Source organism: Mobula birostris, chromosome 1 (genome assembly GCF_030028105.1).
Source record: "Mobula birostris isolate sMobBir1 chromosome 1, sMobBir1.hap1, whole genome shotgun sequence".
NCBI classification, from domain to species: domain Eukaryota; kingdom Metazoa; phylum Chordata; class Chondrichthyes; order Myliobatiformes; family Myliobatidae; genus Mobula; species Mobula birostris.
The window spans coordinates 118,067,602-118,086,072 of record NC_092370.1 but is presented as its reverse complement, the minus strand read 5'-3'; the positions used below and the strand labels follow the sequence as shown (position 1 = coordinate 118,086,072).

At 41.4% G+C, this 18,471-nt stretch overlaps 1 protein-coding gene across 6 annotated transcripts in view; it reads right to left on the bottom strand.

Annotated features, from left to right (window-relative positions):
• col14a1a (collagen, type XIV, alpha 1a) overlaps nt 1-18,471 on the bottom strand; it is a 273,774-nt gene that overhangs the window by 14,945 nt on the left and 240,358 nt on the right. For all 6 annotated transcript variants that reach the window (XM_072261042.1, XM_072261032.1, XM_072261062.1 and 3 more), the window contains 5 exons: nt 14,783-14,854; nt 10,457-10,492; nt 5,368-5,434; nt 3,982-4,170; nt 1,718-1,795 (listed from right to left, as the gene is read on the bottom strand). In XM_072261042.1, the coding sequence (XP_072117143.1) occupies nt 1,718-1,795; nt 3,982-4,170; nt 5,368-5,434; nt 10,457-10,492; nt 14,783-14,854 (442 nt within the window). The remainder of the gene's footprint in view (nt 1-1,717; nt 1,796-3,981; nt 4,171-5,367; nt 5,435-10,456; nt 10,493-14,782; nt 14,855-18,471) is intronic.

Below are 18,471 nucleotides of genomic sequence, written 5' to 3'. Positions count from 1 at the left end.
ACCTAAATGCCACTGATCTGGCCCTCAGCAGATTGCAGATCTCATGGTTCATCCATGGCTTCTAGCTGGGAAAGAATCTGAATGATTTTCGTTGGTACACACACCTCTACGACTGTTTCATAAAGTCTGTGACAACCATGGTATATGTGTTCAGATCCTCATGGCCCAGTCCACTGACTTGAAGCAATCCATTAGCCTCTCCTCTGCCTCCCATGACCACCTCTTTGTTGTCCTAATCTTTGGAGCTTTGATCTTTAGCCTCTCCCTGTATGCAGGCAGGACAGGCAAGTGATCAGATTTTCCAAAATGCATTCTGGGCATGGAACAGTAAGCACTCTTTACCTTAGTATGACAGTGGCCTAGTGTGCTGGGACCTCTGATGCTATGGGTTAAATGTAGATGGTAATTGGGCAGAGATTTCATCAAACGAGCCTGATTGAAATGCACCGGGGTGGAGTGCAGTGCCTGGAGACTGGAGAGACCTCACTATGGGAAGTGAAACCGGGTGGATGACTGGGAGTACTTCCGAATAATAACAAACATGGGTGAGAGGTTCGGTAGCAGAGGAGTTCAGGGGTGAATTTTATTTGAATTTCTCACCGCTACCATTGTATTACTAACACTGTCAACTTAACCCCTTTGTTTCAGCCACTGTTCTACCAGTATGGCTCTGGGTGAGCTGTGGCTGCAGAATCCCACAGCATTACAGAGCAGGCAATGGGCAGTTTTAGTGGTGAAGGGTTTAAAGGAGATGTATGGGGCATGTGGTCTTCACATAGACTGGCAAGTGCTGGGAATGGGCTTCCAGAGGACTGGTAATACCCTTGGAATAATGGCGAGGATTAAAATGTTGTTAGACACATAAATATGCAGAGAATGGAGAGATATGAATCATGTACAGGCAGAAGGGATTTACTTTAATTTAGCATTATGGTGGGTACAGACACTAAGGGATGATGGGCCTGACCCTGTGCTGTACTGTTCTATGAGTCAGGCATGAGCCTGGTGGAGAGAACAGCAAGGCTACCACGACAGTGTTTCAGTTTCAGACAGTTGTCATGAAGAGGGATGGAGTTCCTATTTGTAACTGAAGGTTGCGATATTCATCCACAAATATTTAACCTGCATGCTCATGCAACTGCCAAAGCTTCCCTTACTGTGGTATAGGAGTGAGCCGGGATTTGAGCCTAGTTTGTAGCATTAAGTAAATGGTCAACTTCTGCTCCTTGTACAACACAAAATGATTTCTACACTGCTGTTTGGACCGGGCATCTCCCCAGAACTTTCTACGGTCAATGACACCCTATTAAAGTACGGTGACTGTTGTAAGACAGTAGTCAAATTGTGCATAGAAAGAACCCACAAAACAACACTGGATTATCTGTTAAGTCTCATACTGCAAGTTTGACTGGAAGCATTGACAGTTCCTTTCCACCCACAGATGCCACCTAACCTGCTGAGTTCTACCATCAAGTTTGCTGGCCTATATTTAACCCTTTCCATCTTCAAAATTATGGCCTAAGGATTTTTTTTTTTTTTTTTTTACGGCCACCTGGAAGGGCAGGCATGCCTCAACCTTATAGCATGCCTGTCAACCTGGACCTTACGGTCAACACCTTAAAGTGGGACCTGAAGATTTTTCACAAAGTCTGCCGATTAATTTGAGAAGCATCAGCCCGAGCTGGAATCACCAACACAGATACAAGAAGGACTTTACCTGGTGCTCCGGGAGGTCCTCTCAGGCCCTGCTTACCGACGCCTGGAGATCCCCGATCTCCCTTTTCACCTGTCAGACCTAGGAAAAATGAGACTTAAGTGACTCCGCCAAACGTATGACATGAGCTAGTGCTTACTTTGAGAGCAGTACCATACACATCATCATGTCAACCAAATGACAGCCTTTGTGTCAACCAGACATCTTCATGGTACCAGTTTCCAAAGGCTAGAAAATGGGGAGAGATTAATGAACCACACCAGTATCAGCAGTTAAGTGGGGTTTTTAAAACTTTGAAAGAAATCAGCATGGTGAATTTAAAGAAATTTATTTCACCGGGGTCAAATGTGGGACAAAGGGACGTGATCAGTCCCTGGGAGGAGGGAAGCAGAGGGGAGTGGGAGTCCAACAAAAAGCAGTGGATGCTGACAATTGATTTATACTGAGATTAAGGAAGCTTTCCTAGTTAAGGCCACAGAGAGGTGGCTGGGTGCTGTCAGGATACAAATCAGGCAACTGGATAAATCTTCAAGTTCAATGGCCAAGTGATGTTCAGGGGGGTGTAAAGAACAGAGGCGAGGAGAGTTTTGCTTCAATTCTGAACTAAGCTTTTACTTTTGTTTATTCTGTGAGGAAACTTTTTCTTTCAGCTCTTCTAGCTAATGAAACATCAAATCAACCCAGATAACTTATCCCTTCCCCAGGTGGAAGAAAAGGGATAATGATTGGTGTTGCAAACCTGCTGTTGTTCGCTGCTTGAAATTTCCAACAGCTATTTATATTGTGACATTCTTCTGAATGCTTGTGTGGCCTGAAATATAAAACTCTGTTTCTCCCCCTTAGATGCTGCATGGCCTGCCGAGTGATATTGGAATTCTTTCAGGCTTTTAGGATTTGAACGACTGCAACATGCACCTTTATTATCCTCAGCAGGATGATGCTCCTTATCTGTTGCTCTGTCATAGGTGTGCATCTATATTTTGGCATGATTCTAAGGCACTCCTCTCCCCTCTCATTAAGTGTAGTCTGTATTGGATAGCGTCCTGCTTCAGCCAGCTAGATTCATATGAGAACAGGGAGAACGTATTGCCCTTTGAGGTGCAGAACAGATTCACCAGGAAGGAAAGGGTTAAAAATACAGACAGGCTATGCAAATGATCCGAGAGAGATGTTTAAGCTGATCCACAGATGTTTTCCCTAGTGCAGAGAGTCCAGATCAAGGGCCCGAAGATCAGAGCAGGTTGTTTGGAGCTGACGTCGGGAATCTTCTCCTCACACAGGAGGGTGGGGCAAAGCTGGGATTTTTCAGGCTGGAGGTCAAGGGGAATATTTCACTCTGAGAGTGATGGATCTTTGTCATGCAGAGTGTATTAAAGGTTGTGGAACCAAAGAGATAAAGTTGAGGTACATGTGAGCTTTGATCTCATTGAATGATGGATCACAACTTAGGGAGTTAAATAGCCCCCTGGCTCCACTAAACCTTTTGAATGTCCCTCATATTACAGCTTGCCTTTGTGCTCCCCATCTGGATATTTAATATCCAAGTTCTAATATCTGTTCTGACAGCTACCTTGTTAGTGAGAATACTACATGGGTTGCTGCATTGGTGAATTTTAATGACAACTATTTTATTTCTTGTTTCCAAAGCTGTCTTCACTGTCTGTTTTTCCTTCTGTTAGCTGCAACCTGTTTCTTTCTTGGCAGAGAAATTCTCCTGACAGGAGAGCAGGTTAACGGCAGGTTTAACAGACGTGTTCAAAATTATGAAATGTTTTCAGTAAATTTTTTAAAAAATGCTCCCAATGGCAAGAGTGTCAGTGACCAGAGGACATTAATTTAAAACGGTCCACGGGAGAAACAGATGAGGAGAAATATTTTAGAATGCACAGCCTGAATGGGTGGCAGAAGTAAGTTCTATAAGTACTTCCTGAAGGAAATTGGGTTACCACTTGAAAAGGGAACATATTAGTATTAGTTTATCATTGTCATAGTTACCAAGGTACAGTGGAAAAACTTGCTTTTGAATACGATCCATAAAGATAATTTCAAAACAAGGTAGAGAAAGTGCAGTGTAGGTAGACAAGGACCACAACAAGGTAGACTATGAAGTCAAGAGCTCAGTATTATCGTACAAGATGTCATTCAAGAGTGTGTTAGCAGGGGCATAGAAGCTGTCATTGAGCCTTAAGGGAAAAGTTAGGGAGCATTTTCAAAGGCCTAGCACCAGCACGGCGGGCTGGAGGAGCTCCAATCATTTATACTGTTACCTCTTTCCCCTGGTCGGCCTGGTATTCCTGATGTGCCGGGGAACCCTGGTCGACCTTGAGGACCTGGTTCTCCTGGTGGGCCTGCAGGCCCCTCGCGGCCTGGTTCTCCTGGAGGCCCTGGCGCTGCCCTCACTTGGACAGAGTTGCTGGGGACATGGTTGAGAATGGAGTTGTATCGTGATAAGTGACCTAAGGAGAGAGAGTACCCAGACATTAACACCCATTCCATGGGTACCTGCTCAGAGCTTGCCGTGGCCCCAAGAACAAAGCAACATCTTTGCAGGAATGATTCCAGCACTATTGAAAGAGATATCTTCTAACCTCTGAACCATCTGTAGACATGACCATACAGAATTTCACAAAGCGTGTGGCATTTTAGTCCTTCTACCTCACACGAGTTTCCTACGAGCAGGACCTTTGATCTCATTTCCCTTCAAGCGTTTATTAAACTTCCTCTTAACAACAGCTGCACAAGTGTAAACCTTTTCAATTCTATCCCACTAGACACGGACACACTGCTTTGTTTGCCCTTTTACAGATCGACTCATAACAAGAGTTGGCGATTTGTTTCTAATGCAGGAAATGCAGCAGTCAGTTTAAGAACAGCTGCCTCTTACAAACATCAGTGAGGCACTGACCAGATGATCTGTTCTGGTCTCGTTTGATGAGGGATGAATATTGACTTCGGACATTAGAGAGAACACCAATCTTTTCCAGATAATAAAAACACCACAGGATCTTTTACGTCCCTGGCGGACCTGAAAGTCAGCACTGTACCGGAATGTGTGCGCTGATTTTGTGTCCCCGTCTCAAAAGTGGAATTTCAAGCCAGAACCACCTTGTTCTGAGGTGGAAAGCCGAACATTCTGACATTAAGATGCATCGTAGACATTAAGATGTGGTACAGCCAGCTGAGGTATTGACTTGTCCACCTCAAATATCTTTTCAAACAATTTGAAAGAAATAAAGAAAATGCTGAAGTGTGACAATCACAAAGGCCTCTGGTGCCATAGTAAGGCACAACACAGAAACAGACCCTTTGGCCCACAATGTCCACGTCGACCATCAATCACTCACTTACACTAATGCTACATCAATCCCATTTTTTTTATTCTCCACACCTTCTCAACAACTTTCCCACAGAGTATATCACTTATCTACATGTGGGGCAATTTACAGTGGTCAATAAACACACAACTTGTGCATCTTTGGGATGTGGGGGGGGGGGGGAACCCACAGAGAGAAGGTGCAAACTCCACACAGACGACACAAGAGGTCAGGATTGTACCTGGGTCATCTGACGCAGAGTGACAGCAGCTCTATCCACTCTGCCAGCCCAAGCCACTTCCATCAAATCCCCCGCAGGTCCTGTACAGAACTACTCACTCTGGATAAGCTGCTCACACACTTGCTGGGCAATGACACGAACCATTCCCTGTGACTGGGCATCTCCCTGAAACAGTATCAACAGTAAAAAGGGTTTAGGCAGAGTCTAAAAAAACTCTTTGACAGTTTTAAGAATAATGCAATGGCTACAACAGAAGGCTGTGAGATTAGTTTGGAGAGATAGCACTATCTGTTAGAACACAGGTTTAATACAGTTTCTGCTTCAGCAATGATTGCCCAGGGAAGTCATCATTCAGTTTGATCTGACATTGTTTGTACTATGATGTATTTCATCCATTTCTGTTGACTATGCAGAACTATAATCTATGGTTACAACTGTACCATATTTCAGAAAGCTAACATTCATGTGTAATTTCTCCCATTAGATCCATATAGGTGGAAATGCCCAAGAACACTTATTCCTTCTGTTTCCATGGAAATAAAGGCAGGCCATTCAACCCTTCAAGTTAGTTCTACAGATTGACCTATACTAACTCCCATCCCTCGATCCCCTTAATATCTGGAAATCTCTCCATCACTGTTTTCATTGAGTTCTGCATTTAAGCTTCCATGGATCTATGGGATGGAGAATTCCTAAGGTTTTCAACCTCTGCATGAAGGAATTTCTCCTCAACAGTCTTAAACTTTCCATACCCTTTGGTTTTAGACTCATCTCCCTGCTGCCACCATATCAAATGCTGGAGAATGAGGCAAAATTCAATTAGATCTCCCATCCTTCTAAATGCAACACAGGCATATTCTAATCAATCTGTCCCCTCACATGGTAAACTGACTATCTGGGAAGTAGTCTAGCGAATCGTTACTGCATTCTCCCTCTATCGCACCTATATCCTTTTGTAGATAAGGAGACCAAAATTGCCCATGTACTCCAGGTGCAACCCCAACAAGGCCCTGTAAGACTTCTCATAATAGAGGCCAATATACCTTTAACCTTCCTAATCCTTTTGTGCATCTTCACTTTGACGTTCAGTGACTTTTATATAAAATCAACTAGGTCCCTTGGAATATGAACATTAGCCAATCTGTCACTATTCAAAAATATTCTGCTTTTCTGTTTGTGTATTGGCATGGATAGTTTCACCTTTATCTACTAGCGCTCAGTCGCCGAACTATCTGATAACCCACTGGTCACAACCTGTCAACCCAAGAAAAAGTAATATTTTCCCCATGTTTTATGCCCTATCACCAATACTCAACCCATGTTTGTAATTTATCCCCATCCTAATCTGTTCTAAACTTGTTGATCATCCTTCTATACAGGGCCTTGAGGAAAATCTTCTGGAAGTCCAACTGCATCACATCCCCTTTACCTGTTCAAAGAGTCACATCCTCTAAAGCTTCAAACATGACTTTCCTTTCTTAAATCCACATGGACTCTGCTCAATCCCATCATTCTTTTCAAGATGTTCTGTTATTACATATTTCGTTAACTCCAATGCTTTTCCTTTTATTGGCATTAGTCTACAACATCAGTACTTCCCAATTCATTTCCTCCCATCTCCCTTCCCCCACCCACCTGGATTCACCTATTTCCGGCCTACTTGCGCTCCTGCCTTTCTCCCTCCCTTTCATTCTGGCTTCTGTCCCTTTCCAGTCCTGACGAAGGGTCTCAGCCCAACATGTCCACTGTTCATCTCCCTCCATAGATGCTATTAAACCCGCAGAGTTTCTCTGGAACTTTGTGTCTGTTGCTCAGTACTTCCCAATTTTTAATCTCTCTTTCAACTGTTATTCTTAACACCTGAAGAATAATTCATGAATTTTATGGAAGGCAATACCCAAGTCGTTCACTATATCTAATTACTCTTTCAAAGTTTTGGGATACAAGTCTTCAAGTCCTTGGCATTTATTGGATCATAGTCTCAGCAAACTCTCCACTTTTTCCACTTATTTCATTAAGACCATAAGACATAAGAGCAGAATTAGGCCATTCAGCCAAACAAGTCTTCTCTCCCATTCCACGATGGTTGATCTATCATCTCGCTCAACCCCATTTTCCTACCTTCTCCCAGATACCTTTGACCCCATGACTAATCAAGAGCTTTCAGTTCCTTCAGGTTTTTTCAGCTGCTCATTGTCACTAAGCTCTTTGTTCTCTGGGTTTACTGACAGGTTTCTTAAATTGTTTAATTCTACTGCCACAGTCTTATTCCCGTACTTCTGCGAGGAGCCCATGTTAACTTTCACTCATCTTTTTCCTTTTACACACCTTTTAACAGCCCACTTTTAGATTTCTTACCAGTTAACTCTCATATTCTAGCCAGCGTTTCTTTAACAATTGTTGGCCCTCATTCACCGAGCCTAAAATCCACCTAATCCTCAGGCCTCCTGTAATTTCTGGCAACTTTACAGTCCTCATCTTGAACTTAATACCATCTTTAATTCTCCTGGCAGTCATGAATGGACCGGTTCTCCTGCTGGAGTTTCTATGCCCTAAGAGATTGTATTTCTGCAAATTCTAGTCATGGGCTGTCCACTATACTTTCCAATCAATCACAGCCAGCTCTCCCTTCATAACTTCATGGTCTGTTTAGCTTTAGGACAGAGTTTCGCCACTTTCAAAAGGGATGCAAAATTCCGTTGCAATATGGTAACTTTTTCCTTTAGTGCCTTTACAACAAGAACATTAATTTCTCATTGCACGAGGTCTAAACTAAACTCTACCCTCATTGGTTCCTCAGCGCATAATCCCTATTGGATGAAGTATAAAGTCGTTAAGCCTACAAGAGAGTAAAATAATTATAGCCTTATGGACATGGTGCATTCAAACCATAATTTTAGAACATATTCTTTTTTTTACTATTTCCAATGCCTCTGGCAATTATTCAATGCATGTTCCTTGTATGCCTATTTCAATGAGCCCTGTAGAAGCCACAAACTGGGCAGGTACCAGTGTGTTTTACATTTGGTCAAAATCTCTTCGAAGGAAGACGAATTTGTCTGTGGCAGCCATCACCTAACACCCGAAGATAGTACCCGAATTCATCTCCTCATAGACAGCTTCACCATCTTAAAGACCAGAATATTTTAAAGTCAGTGCCACACTAGCAAATTCTCCACTCTATTGAATATTATTCCCATTAATACCCACATACCAATTAAATTCACGTATTTTAGATGCTACACCATTTTATAATGTTCCAATGAACCCAGTAAATTTTAAAGTGTGAGGGTCCTGGGAAACAGGGTCCCAGTGACTTTCGGAGAAGTGCAGGAGCCAGGGCCCTGGTGAATTTCAGAGGTAAACCATCTCTCTCTCTATCTCTAACACTATCTCTCTCTCTCTCTCTCTCTCATTCTTACTTTTATTCTAACTCCGAAGACTTTCTCTTTCTCTCTCTCTCACTCTCTTCTGCAGTCTCTCTCTGATGTAATGCGAGTACAGATGGCAGCCTAACTCTAATAAGGTTAACACTAGTGGTCAAAGACAATTTTCTCTCTAACCAGCTCCAGTTCTATAAAATCCTTTGGCCTCTCATCACTTCCCTTGTTCCAACTTCTTCCACACCCTCTACTTCCACCAGTGCTGGTCCTGCTTACCAATGTTTAGGCTCCGTACTCCAGATACTCAGCTTCTCCTATCCTCCTTCCTTCAGTATTACTTTTTGCCACAACATTTAATTGCCTTTACTGTCACACTCAACCTAAGTGCAATCTGAGAGGCATTTAGAAAGTTTTACTATGTTAGAAGTACTGAATAAATCAGATAGTTTTGTTGTAATATAGATTCCATAGCTATAGTTATCTGTGGTTGTAGATGAACAGTGGGAGTACAGTCCTATGTTCGTTTCTCCAATGAATTCACACAGGTGGAAATGCCAGGAGCAATTTTACCCAGAGGGCATTACCTGCCTCTTCTCAGTGCTATTTTACAGAAGGAATGCCCTTTAAACACCCACAAGAGAAACAAAAGACACTAAAACTTCAACACTCTGGCCTACTCCCTGAAAGAGTTTCACAAAGGACATCCATTGTCATTTGCAGTACACCATTGTCCTAGTAAAAGTACTGTTTTGTCTTTAAATTCTAAAGTTATAATTTGAATGGATTGTGTCCACAAGACCACGAATGGTGATGCCACTCTGGCAAATTCTCCGGACGACTGGATGTAATTGCCATTAATACCCCAACAGTTTGAATTTACTTTTTCTTTAGACGTTACACCATGTTACAATAAATTTTCTAGTGAACCTAGCGAGTTTAAATAGCCTGCTGGAAACAGTCCCAATGAGTTTCGGGAAAGTGTGCTTTCCCAAAGAGGAAAGGGTGCTTGTGAGTTTCAAAAGAACACCATTTTTCTATCTATAAGATTCAGATTTATTTATTGTGCATATGGAAATGTACAGTAAAATGCATCATTTGCATTAACAACCAATTCACCCAAGGATGTACTGAGGGCAGGCTGCAAGTGTTGCCATACATTCCAGCATGACCACAAGTTCTCTCTATGAACACACACAAACGTGTCAAAGATTGCTGCAATAAGGGAACACACAAGAGGATTATGTACACCTAGCCTGGGCAACCTGCTTTTAACCTATTTGACTTGGTCAATGCAGTTTGGAATGGCCAGGATTTGAGCACTGTAACCCAGGACCAATGAGATGTTCACTCCTGCATCTCCAGAGGTACATTCTCTGTGACCAGTATGTTGAACAATCCCCAAGTACATCTTCTCCAACAAGAAAGCTAAGAAAAGGCAGGAAGACCTCTATTCCTAGATTCTACATGGAAGGTGGTATACTGCAGCAGGAAATCACCAGAAAAGATTAGGAGCTGTTCAGAGAGCAAACAGCACCTAGCCAGGAAGTTTGAAACAACTGGTTTCATGTGGGAGTCCTGAAACCTGTACTCCCAACAGTTCAGTAAAGAACTGCCATCAAAGACCACGCCAATAAGACAGCGATTTTTGTTTTAATTTATTAACTGCTACTTTAATACACCATTCTACAGATTACCATGTAATCAAAATAAAACTGCCAAAGCAGGCGCTGAGGCTACTGCACAGTAAATCCCATGTAGTGCATTCTAGCGTAACATTATTTAAAACTAATTTATCCAGACTTACCCTTGGGCCCCTTTCTCCTTTCAGACCAGGAGGACCCTGCAACAGAATTAAGAGTAGATTAAACAGAAATATATGAAGTTTAGAGACAACAAGCACCTCGAGTCTACACCACAGAAACAGCTGTTCAGCCCAGCTTGTCTTTGCTGACTTCTTTCCTCCTCTCATCTCTCTCCTGCCCCTTCTCATTTCATCCCTTTTCTTGAACCAACCAGAACAACTCTAATCACTACCTCAAGTATAGTGACACCATTGCCACTTTGCATGACAATGGTCTTTTATTCTTGTTCCAACTGTGTTCTTTCTCATAGAATGTATGTTAGTGTTTTCATATAAATGTTGCGTCTCTAGTGCTGTGTTTGTAATGTTGTAAGTTTTTCTTTGCACTTGTGTATACATGTATTTATGCACATGACAATAAACTCAGCTTTTACTTTTCCACAGAACCTGCTGTTCATTTCTCCCTGCCCTTTATTTCACGCATATTCTCTGTGGACTTTCACAAGGGAGATCCCTTGAGTTACATAAAAGCACGAAGAACAGATTAGTAGAGCACACAATGTTGTGCCAACCTTTAACCTACTCCAAGATCATCTTAATTCTTCTCTCCCACATAGCCCTCCACTTTTCTTTCATCTCTGTGCCTATCTGAACAACTCAATGTATCTCCCTCTACCACCACCCCAGTAGCAAGTTCCCTGCACCTACTACTCTCTATATGGAAAACTAAACCTACCTCTGACATCCCCACTATACTTCCCTCCAGTCACCTTAAAATTATGCACCCTCATGTTAAGTTAATTCTGCCCTGGGAAAAAAGAATGTGCAAAACAAGATACTAATGCAGAGACACGTTAGAAACAAGTCCATGTTAATGCAAGAGGTGGTCTATGGTATTTAATTGTTGAGGAAGATTAGAGTGACTTCTACATTCATCTGTAAGAGGTAACGTCCAGTCAAGACACTGCAGTGTTTCATGTATTTCAGTCAGGCCACTTCTCATTTTCCTAGTTTTCCATTTACTCAATGTGTTCCTGCGTATTAACAGCTGGATTACAGGAACAGTGATGTATATCATGCAAGTCTATTGAAATGTTCTAAAAAGGAAATCTAACCCACAATGGAATGTAGAGGATTTTGCAAAGATTTGGTGACTTCAACAAATCCTGAATCATTGTAGCTCTGAGCCATAACATTAAGCACTTGCAACACATTCTAATGTTCCCTGCTTGGACTGATCATTCATAGCTAGCCCCAAAGCTCAGATTTTGAACTTCTTGGGGAGCAAGAATATCCTTGTAATCCATAGATCACCCTCACTGGTGTCAAAGGTACTGAAAAACCAGAACTAAGTCAACCCAAAGCTCTCTGACTCCAAGTAGAACACCAGTGAAGGGACAGCACAAGAGGTAGTGCTGCTGTCTCACAGCTCCAATCCTGACTTTGGGTGCTGTCAGTGTCTGCTTGATCTCCCTGTGACTGTGTGGGTTGACTCCAGGTGCTCCAATTTCCTCCCACATTCCAAAGTCGTGCTGCTTGGTTAACTGGCCACTGAAATTATGGTAGTTTAGTTAAGTGTCAAAGTGATAAAAGGGGAGTCAATGGAAGATGAGAGAAAATACATAGTGGAAGTACAGGGAAATGAGATGGAGAATGGAGTGATGGGACTCTTTGGCTAGGTGTTAGCAGCATGTGATGGGTCAAATGCCCTCCGATGACATACTACATAACTATTCAAGGAAAACAACGATGAAAGTTCCTAATCCTAATCATTGGTCCTGCAGCCATTAATTTGTGAGAACAGGGAGCCCATATTTTCCAAAGAGATAATGTCAAACTGTTCTGTGTTCCCGAATCACTTGTTATCCCGACAACAAGGAGGCATAATTCATTGTCAGAAGCATGACTTTAGCTAAAGAGAGCAAATCCGTTACACACCAGCAATTACTGGGTTTCCTGATACACAATTCTTACAGATTTCAATCAGTAACTTTCCTCATTTTCCACACAACGGCTGTCATTGTTTAAAATTCCCACTGAAGATCAGATCCATGTGACTTCACCCAACTTGTCCCCATAAATAAAAGCAAGCATTTTCAGCAAATTTGTTCATGCCAGGGTCACATTCACCGACTCTTCTAAGAAACCTACAACTTTGTAAAGTCACTTTCTTTCTGTGGGATAGATCCTTTCTGTGGTTGTAATGAATAGATAGTGTCTGCTGACTGATTGGAAAAGTTTGCTCTAAATTAGAATCTAACAGATAAACAACTTCAATCAAACTTTGGCTAGAACTATTGAGAGTGAGGAAGTTCCAGGTATGTCATGTATATTGTAGAGTGTAATTAACTGAGGGAATGTTTATTTAGTTTGACCTGTTCAGTGTTCAGACTCAGCAGAATTTGTAGGCTCGTTCATTGCCTTTTAATAATATAATAGAATCCTACAAATGGGTTTCTCATTCCTCAGTGACACTGGTGCATCAATACTGAACTGAACTGTTAAAGCCACTGTATTACATTAAATACAGCTTTAGCAACAGGTGTCAACTGGAGAGCAGGGATACAGAAGTCATCCAATGCTACACTCAAACTTGTAACATATGGATGCCGGACTCCACTTTTGAAACCAGGACCTACTGATTTAATGAATGGACATACATATTGGAAGCCTCCTGGTGCCAGCTCTGAGAAACATGGCTAAAGAAGAGGGAAAAGACCCTGTGGCCCTGAGGGAAGAAGAACTCCGTGCTGGAAATAAAGTGGCAAATGGGACAATCAATCGCTCTTTCAGTTGTTCAAGATCAGATCAGTTGGGGCCAGGAATCCATTCCTGGAATACCAACTTTTCCTAGTGCCAATGGAAAAGTAGAGGGAGAAACTTCCAAGAAAATTCTTCACTGGGGGATAGGGAGTGGAGGCACACATTTTCTGGCTCAGACTCCCAAGATCTGAAGATCAACGTCCAAGAGGCTTCTCATCAAAAATTACCAGGGCATCAGAATGAAATTGAGCACTTTCATCTTCCTGGAATGTTAGTGTTTCCCAGTTATAGAAGTTGTGATGGGTAAAGGGGCCAGGGATAATGAGGATGGACATAGCTATGGTGTTTGGTATGAGGCAACTAGAGATGGCAGGTCATGTCACAAATATGATCAACTCCCCTTCAATTCCAACTAGAACTGTGGTCTTCAATAGACTTCATAGCTTTCTTTATAAACCTTTGGTTAGGCAGCACTTGAGAATATTGTGTACATTTCTGGTCACCCTATTGTAGGATGAAAAAGGAGATTTTGAAAAAGCCACAGCAGAGGTTAGCCAGGATTTTGACCAGAAAATCCAAACAATGCACACAAAATGCTGGAGGAACTTAGCAGGCCAGGGGGCATCTACGGAAAAGAGTAAACAAGATGAGAAAATCCTAGTGAGTCCTGATGAGGGGTCTCGGCCCAAAACATTGACATTTACTCTTTTCCATAGATGCTGCCCAACCTGCTGAGTCCCTCCAGCATTTTGTGTGTGTTAACTAGGATCTTGCCTGGATTAGAGGGCATGTGCAATAAGGGGAAGTTGGACAAATTTGGGTTGTCATCTCTGGAGTAGAAGAGGCTGAGGGGAGACCTGATGGAAGTTTAAAAAACTATGAGAGGCATAGATAAGATAGAAGATCAACATTTTTTTTCTGGGTTAGAAATGTCAAACTCGAGGACATGCATTTAGGGTGAAATGTACCGCTTAAGTTTCTCTTTAAACAATAGGAGTGTTGGGTGCATGGAATGGCTGCCATGGAAGGTGGTGGAATATATGGTAGAGGCATTTAAGAGGCTGTTAGGGAGATGCATGAATATGGAGAAAATGGAGGCAGGATATGGTTCCTTTGCAGTCAGAAGAAATTTAGTTTAATTCAACGTTGTGCTTCACACAAACATCGTGGGGCAAGAGGACTGTCCCCATGCAGAAATGCTCAATATGCTATGTACTGAAGTCTACACAAAACTAGATACATTCAAAGGTAAAATGCCAATAAAGCCATCCCATCACCGAAGATAGAAATGCTCTATGGTGCTTATCGTCCATCTTGTTGTGTATTTCAAGTCTAAGAGAACATCTGTGGCTCTGCTGCAATGATTATCCAGTCAGAACAAAAAAAAAAGCATCTGCACATCTGTTTCTTGCTCAAAATATTCAAATGTTGGCCTATCACAACACATTCCTACTGATATCCCGTCACTGAAATAAGAGATTAATTTTCTGCGTCATTTTTCCTCTAATTCTAGTTGAACAATGCTTTATCATTGGCAGAGGTACGACCAGTAGACGTTCTACTTACGGGAGGTCCTATATCGCCCTGAGGACCGGGACTTCCTGCAGCTCCAGGGGAACCTGGGACTCCTGGACTCCCCTATGAGGTCATTCAATGCAACATTAATTCCACAGCACAGATGCACTAACTGCTTTAAGCATATTGATTCAGACAGATATGGGGCTCGTAAAGACCTTGCATCAAAACTGGCTGCCCCACAGGGGAAAGGAAATGAGCATTTAACTTTATTATGAGCATCAGGAAAACTTGAGGCTCTCAAAGCAAACTCTGCCATTGTTTCATTTGTATTATTATTTTCCATGTAGTTGACGATCTTCGAAAACATCAAATGAAAATGTTGCAAAATGATCCAAAAGGAAAATTTTTTAAAGCATTATACATTTGAGCATTAATTAGCCCTTTTTACATTTTATATAATAATATTTATCATTATACAGGTATTTAATAATAGATGTTTAAAATACCTTTTCTAGATTGTTAACAGACCTGTACTCTTTAAGTAGTTAGAATAATAGTGCAGAAAAAACATACAAAACAAAAAATAATTTTAATATAATTGGTAACCAGTATAAAATTGTTGATAAAGGAGTTAATTTACAGATGTCTTCCCTTAAAAGAAACACCTTAGTGCTTTCACTCATAGCATCAATATTATTTCTGGAGAGGAAAGGATATCACAGAACTGATGGGGTGGGTGGGATGGAAAGCTGTTAATGTTTAATGTTTATAAATATTCCTTATTGGGTGTTGCCTATATTATTAACAACGTATCTTGGGAATTTCAAGAGAATACAGACTTTTAATCACAAAACATAGGATTTTTGGTTTGCAAATATATTACAAGCAACTGTCAGGGATAACTGAACAAAGGCTATGAGAACGATAGATCTTTTAAACAATATACAGTACAATCATATAAATAATCAAACACAAAGACATTGTACAAAGTATAGAGGGTCTCCAAGTTCTTTGAAAAAAGTGTCAAAGGTATTTTGCAGCAAATGAATTTGGTAAATCATACCCCTGGATATTTACTAAAACCTGGAAGCAGACTGAAGACTCAGCCATAAGCATGTTCATAGTTCACTTTCCTCCCCTCCTATTGTGAAAAAGTTGTTACATTTCCTAATGTGTTAACATTGTTCAAAAAGTTTAATATAAAAAACCTGTAATTAAATGCACGTAACTCTTCAGGTGCTACAGGCAAATACATTAGGGATTTTTAAGAAGCTCTCCGGTAGGGCTATGTAGGAGGGAAGGATCAGATTGATCTTAGAGTAGGCTACATGGTCAGCACAACGTCGAAAGCCGAAGGGCCTCTACTGTGCAGTAGTGTTATATATTCTAAGTGTTGAAACAAATAACAAAATCAATGCAAAAGATAAAAAAATGAAAACTAAATCAATGCATTAAGGATTCTGCTCTATAACATTGTCCCAATCTTACTCTTTATATCCAAATTAAATGGATGAGCACACAGGAAATTGTGCATTGCTTTATTTACATCTGTCTCTGATCCAGAATGTTATGGTTGGAGCAATGAAAGCATTTTTTTAAAAAAAGACTGTAGCTCATAGTTTCACCTTGAGAAAGCCAACAAAGCTCAAGGGATTTGCACAAATGTGCAGGTTTGAAGCATTGTTATTACAATGAGATGGTTGTGTCAGAACCTGATGAATTCTTTTAAAGAGATCCTCCATACTCTGTTATTATATGCAGAGAGGAGATGGTGTTAGCTTCATCACATACTCACATTTAGCTGGTTAGAGCTGGCCATTAGGTCGAGTATGAGTCTTTAAACCAATATTAAAACTTAGTCAGCTTGCTTATGTTCCAGTTCTGGTCTGGGGCAACAAACTTAGTCCATACTTAACCTGTAGTGAGGTATTTAATTTTGGTTTGGATTCCAGAATGATATATGGGAATTTCTTCACTGGCTTAAACACAAAGAGCTGAAGATAGGTGTCATTCTCCATTGGTCTGTCTTTAGCCATAAGTGGTTATGGTTTTGTGGTCTGAATTGTAAATATGGAGTTCTACACCTCCAGCAGGCAGAGGCACAGCACTAATATACTTCAAACTTGCTAGTTCTTGTTCCAGATTCCAGCATCTTTGATCTCCTTTGTCTTCCTACTCACTGTGGAACCTCAGTTTGAACTTGGGAGCAGAAATTATGGGATCAGCAGCTTCCTCTGATTTTAGCTCCTTTGAATAGCACCCTGAGAGGCGGGTGTGGATGAATTTGATGTTGAGCTTACATGTTAATGAACAATGCCACTGCATTCCATTAGGAAGTATGTGTGGAAATATCAGTTCATGCATTAAGCATTGGATTGGGTCCATGGTGGTAAATAAAGCCCCAACTGTCTTCCAAAATATCTGCATTAGAATGAGCAACAGGGTGACCCCAAGATGATAACTGTTACTACTTTGTAATATCTGCCAAGTACCACAATCAGACATATTAGCCACCATTTAACACACAGCTGGCATTATTTAGCTCAGCCTTCCTCTCATCCTGCCAACTATGTTTTGGCGAATTTTCTGCATGCATTCACCAGGATTTTTTGTTCTTGTCAGTTTCCTAGGAGTGGTCTATATGACTGCACAGTTCCTGCCAATCACTCTGATTAATGCCACTCAGTTACAGGGTGGGTACTACTTTTACATATGCCCTGGTGCTTGGAGAGCAAAGTCCATTTAAGGGAAGTGAAAGCAGGAGTGTGTGAAAGAGGTCAGTCACTCTGGAATTGAATATTCAAGATCCACCAACAACTTGATGGGGCCAAGGAGCAAAGTTTTGCCAATACCCATAGAATCACATACCCGGGATACCGAGGGAGCAGGAAGCAGGAAACACTTCAAGTTTCTACAGATCTTCGGGAAGTCCATAAAGAGGAATCAAGTGATGAGAGTCTCGTTAGCCCACAGGCGGACTGTGCCTCATAGACAAGGAATGCATGTTGGGAATGTGGGTTCAGAAACCAGAGGCCATATGTTTATTTTGCCTGTAGTAATAATAATAGTGTCCTGTTTTCACATCCCAATTCTTGACAGATGGGCTGAATCCATTGAACAGGTAGGCAGAGTAAACAGAAGGCAGGCCAGTGCTGGGAGATTGGAAAAGCAAGTCTTCTCTACTAATTCACCTTTATTTCTTGTAGAAACGCCAGTGTAATGATGTTGCATTGAAGGATGTCTTCTAATGGCAGAAGAATACTAAAGACACTCATATTACCTCAGTTCAGAGTGGCCGTTTCAGGCAACAACAACATTGAGCTTCCCAGAGTGCATTTCATTCAAAACAAGGAGTTTAAAATTAGACAATGGATCCAGTTCACACAAGAGGCGTGGTTCTGAGGTGAATAATCCCAAAGTAGCCTCCCTGAGATTTTATTTGTGAATTCAAAAGGTTTCTGGAAGGGCCGGCATTCATTGCCCTTTGTTAACTCCCCCTGTGAAGTTGGTGTCAAGCTGATGCCTTAAACTGTTACAGCTGGAGCTAATTCTAAGGCAATTTATAAACAGGCATTGCCTGGTTTCAAGAAGTGACAGTATGAAGAGTCAAGTATGGGTGGTGGTAGACAAACAATGTGGTAAAGTTGAAGGATAATTAAAATATTGAAGGAAATGGACCGCTGAGAGAGGTCAGTTTTTGAATCAAGTGGGATCAATCTTTATAGGAAGCCATGGAA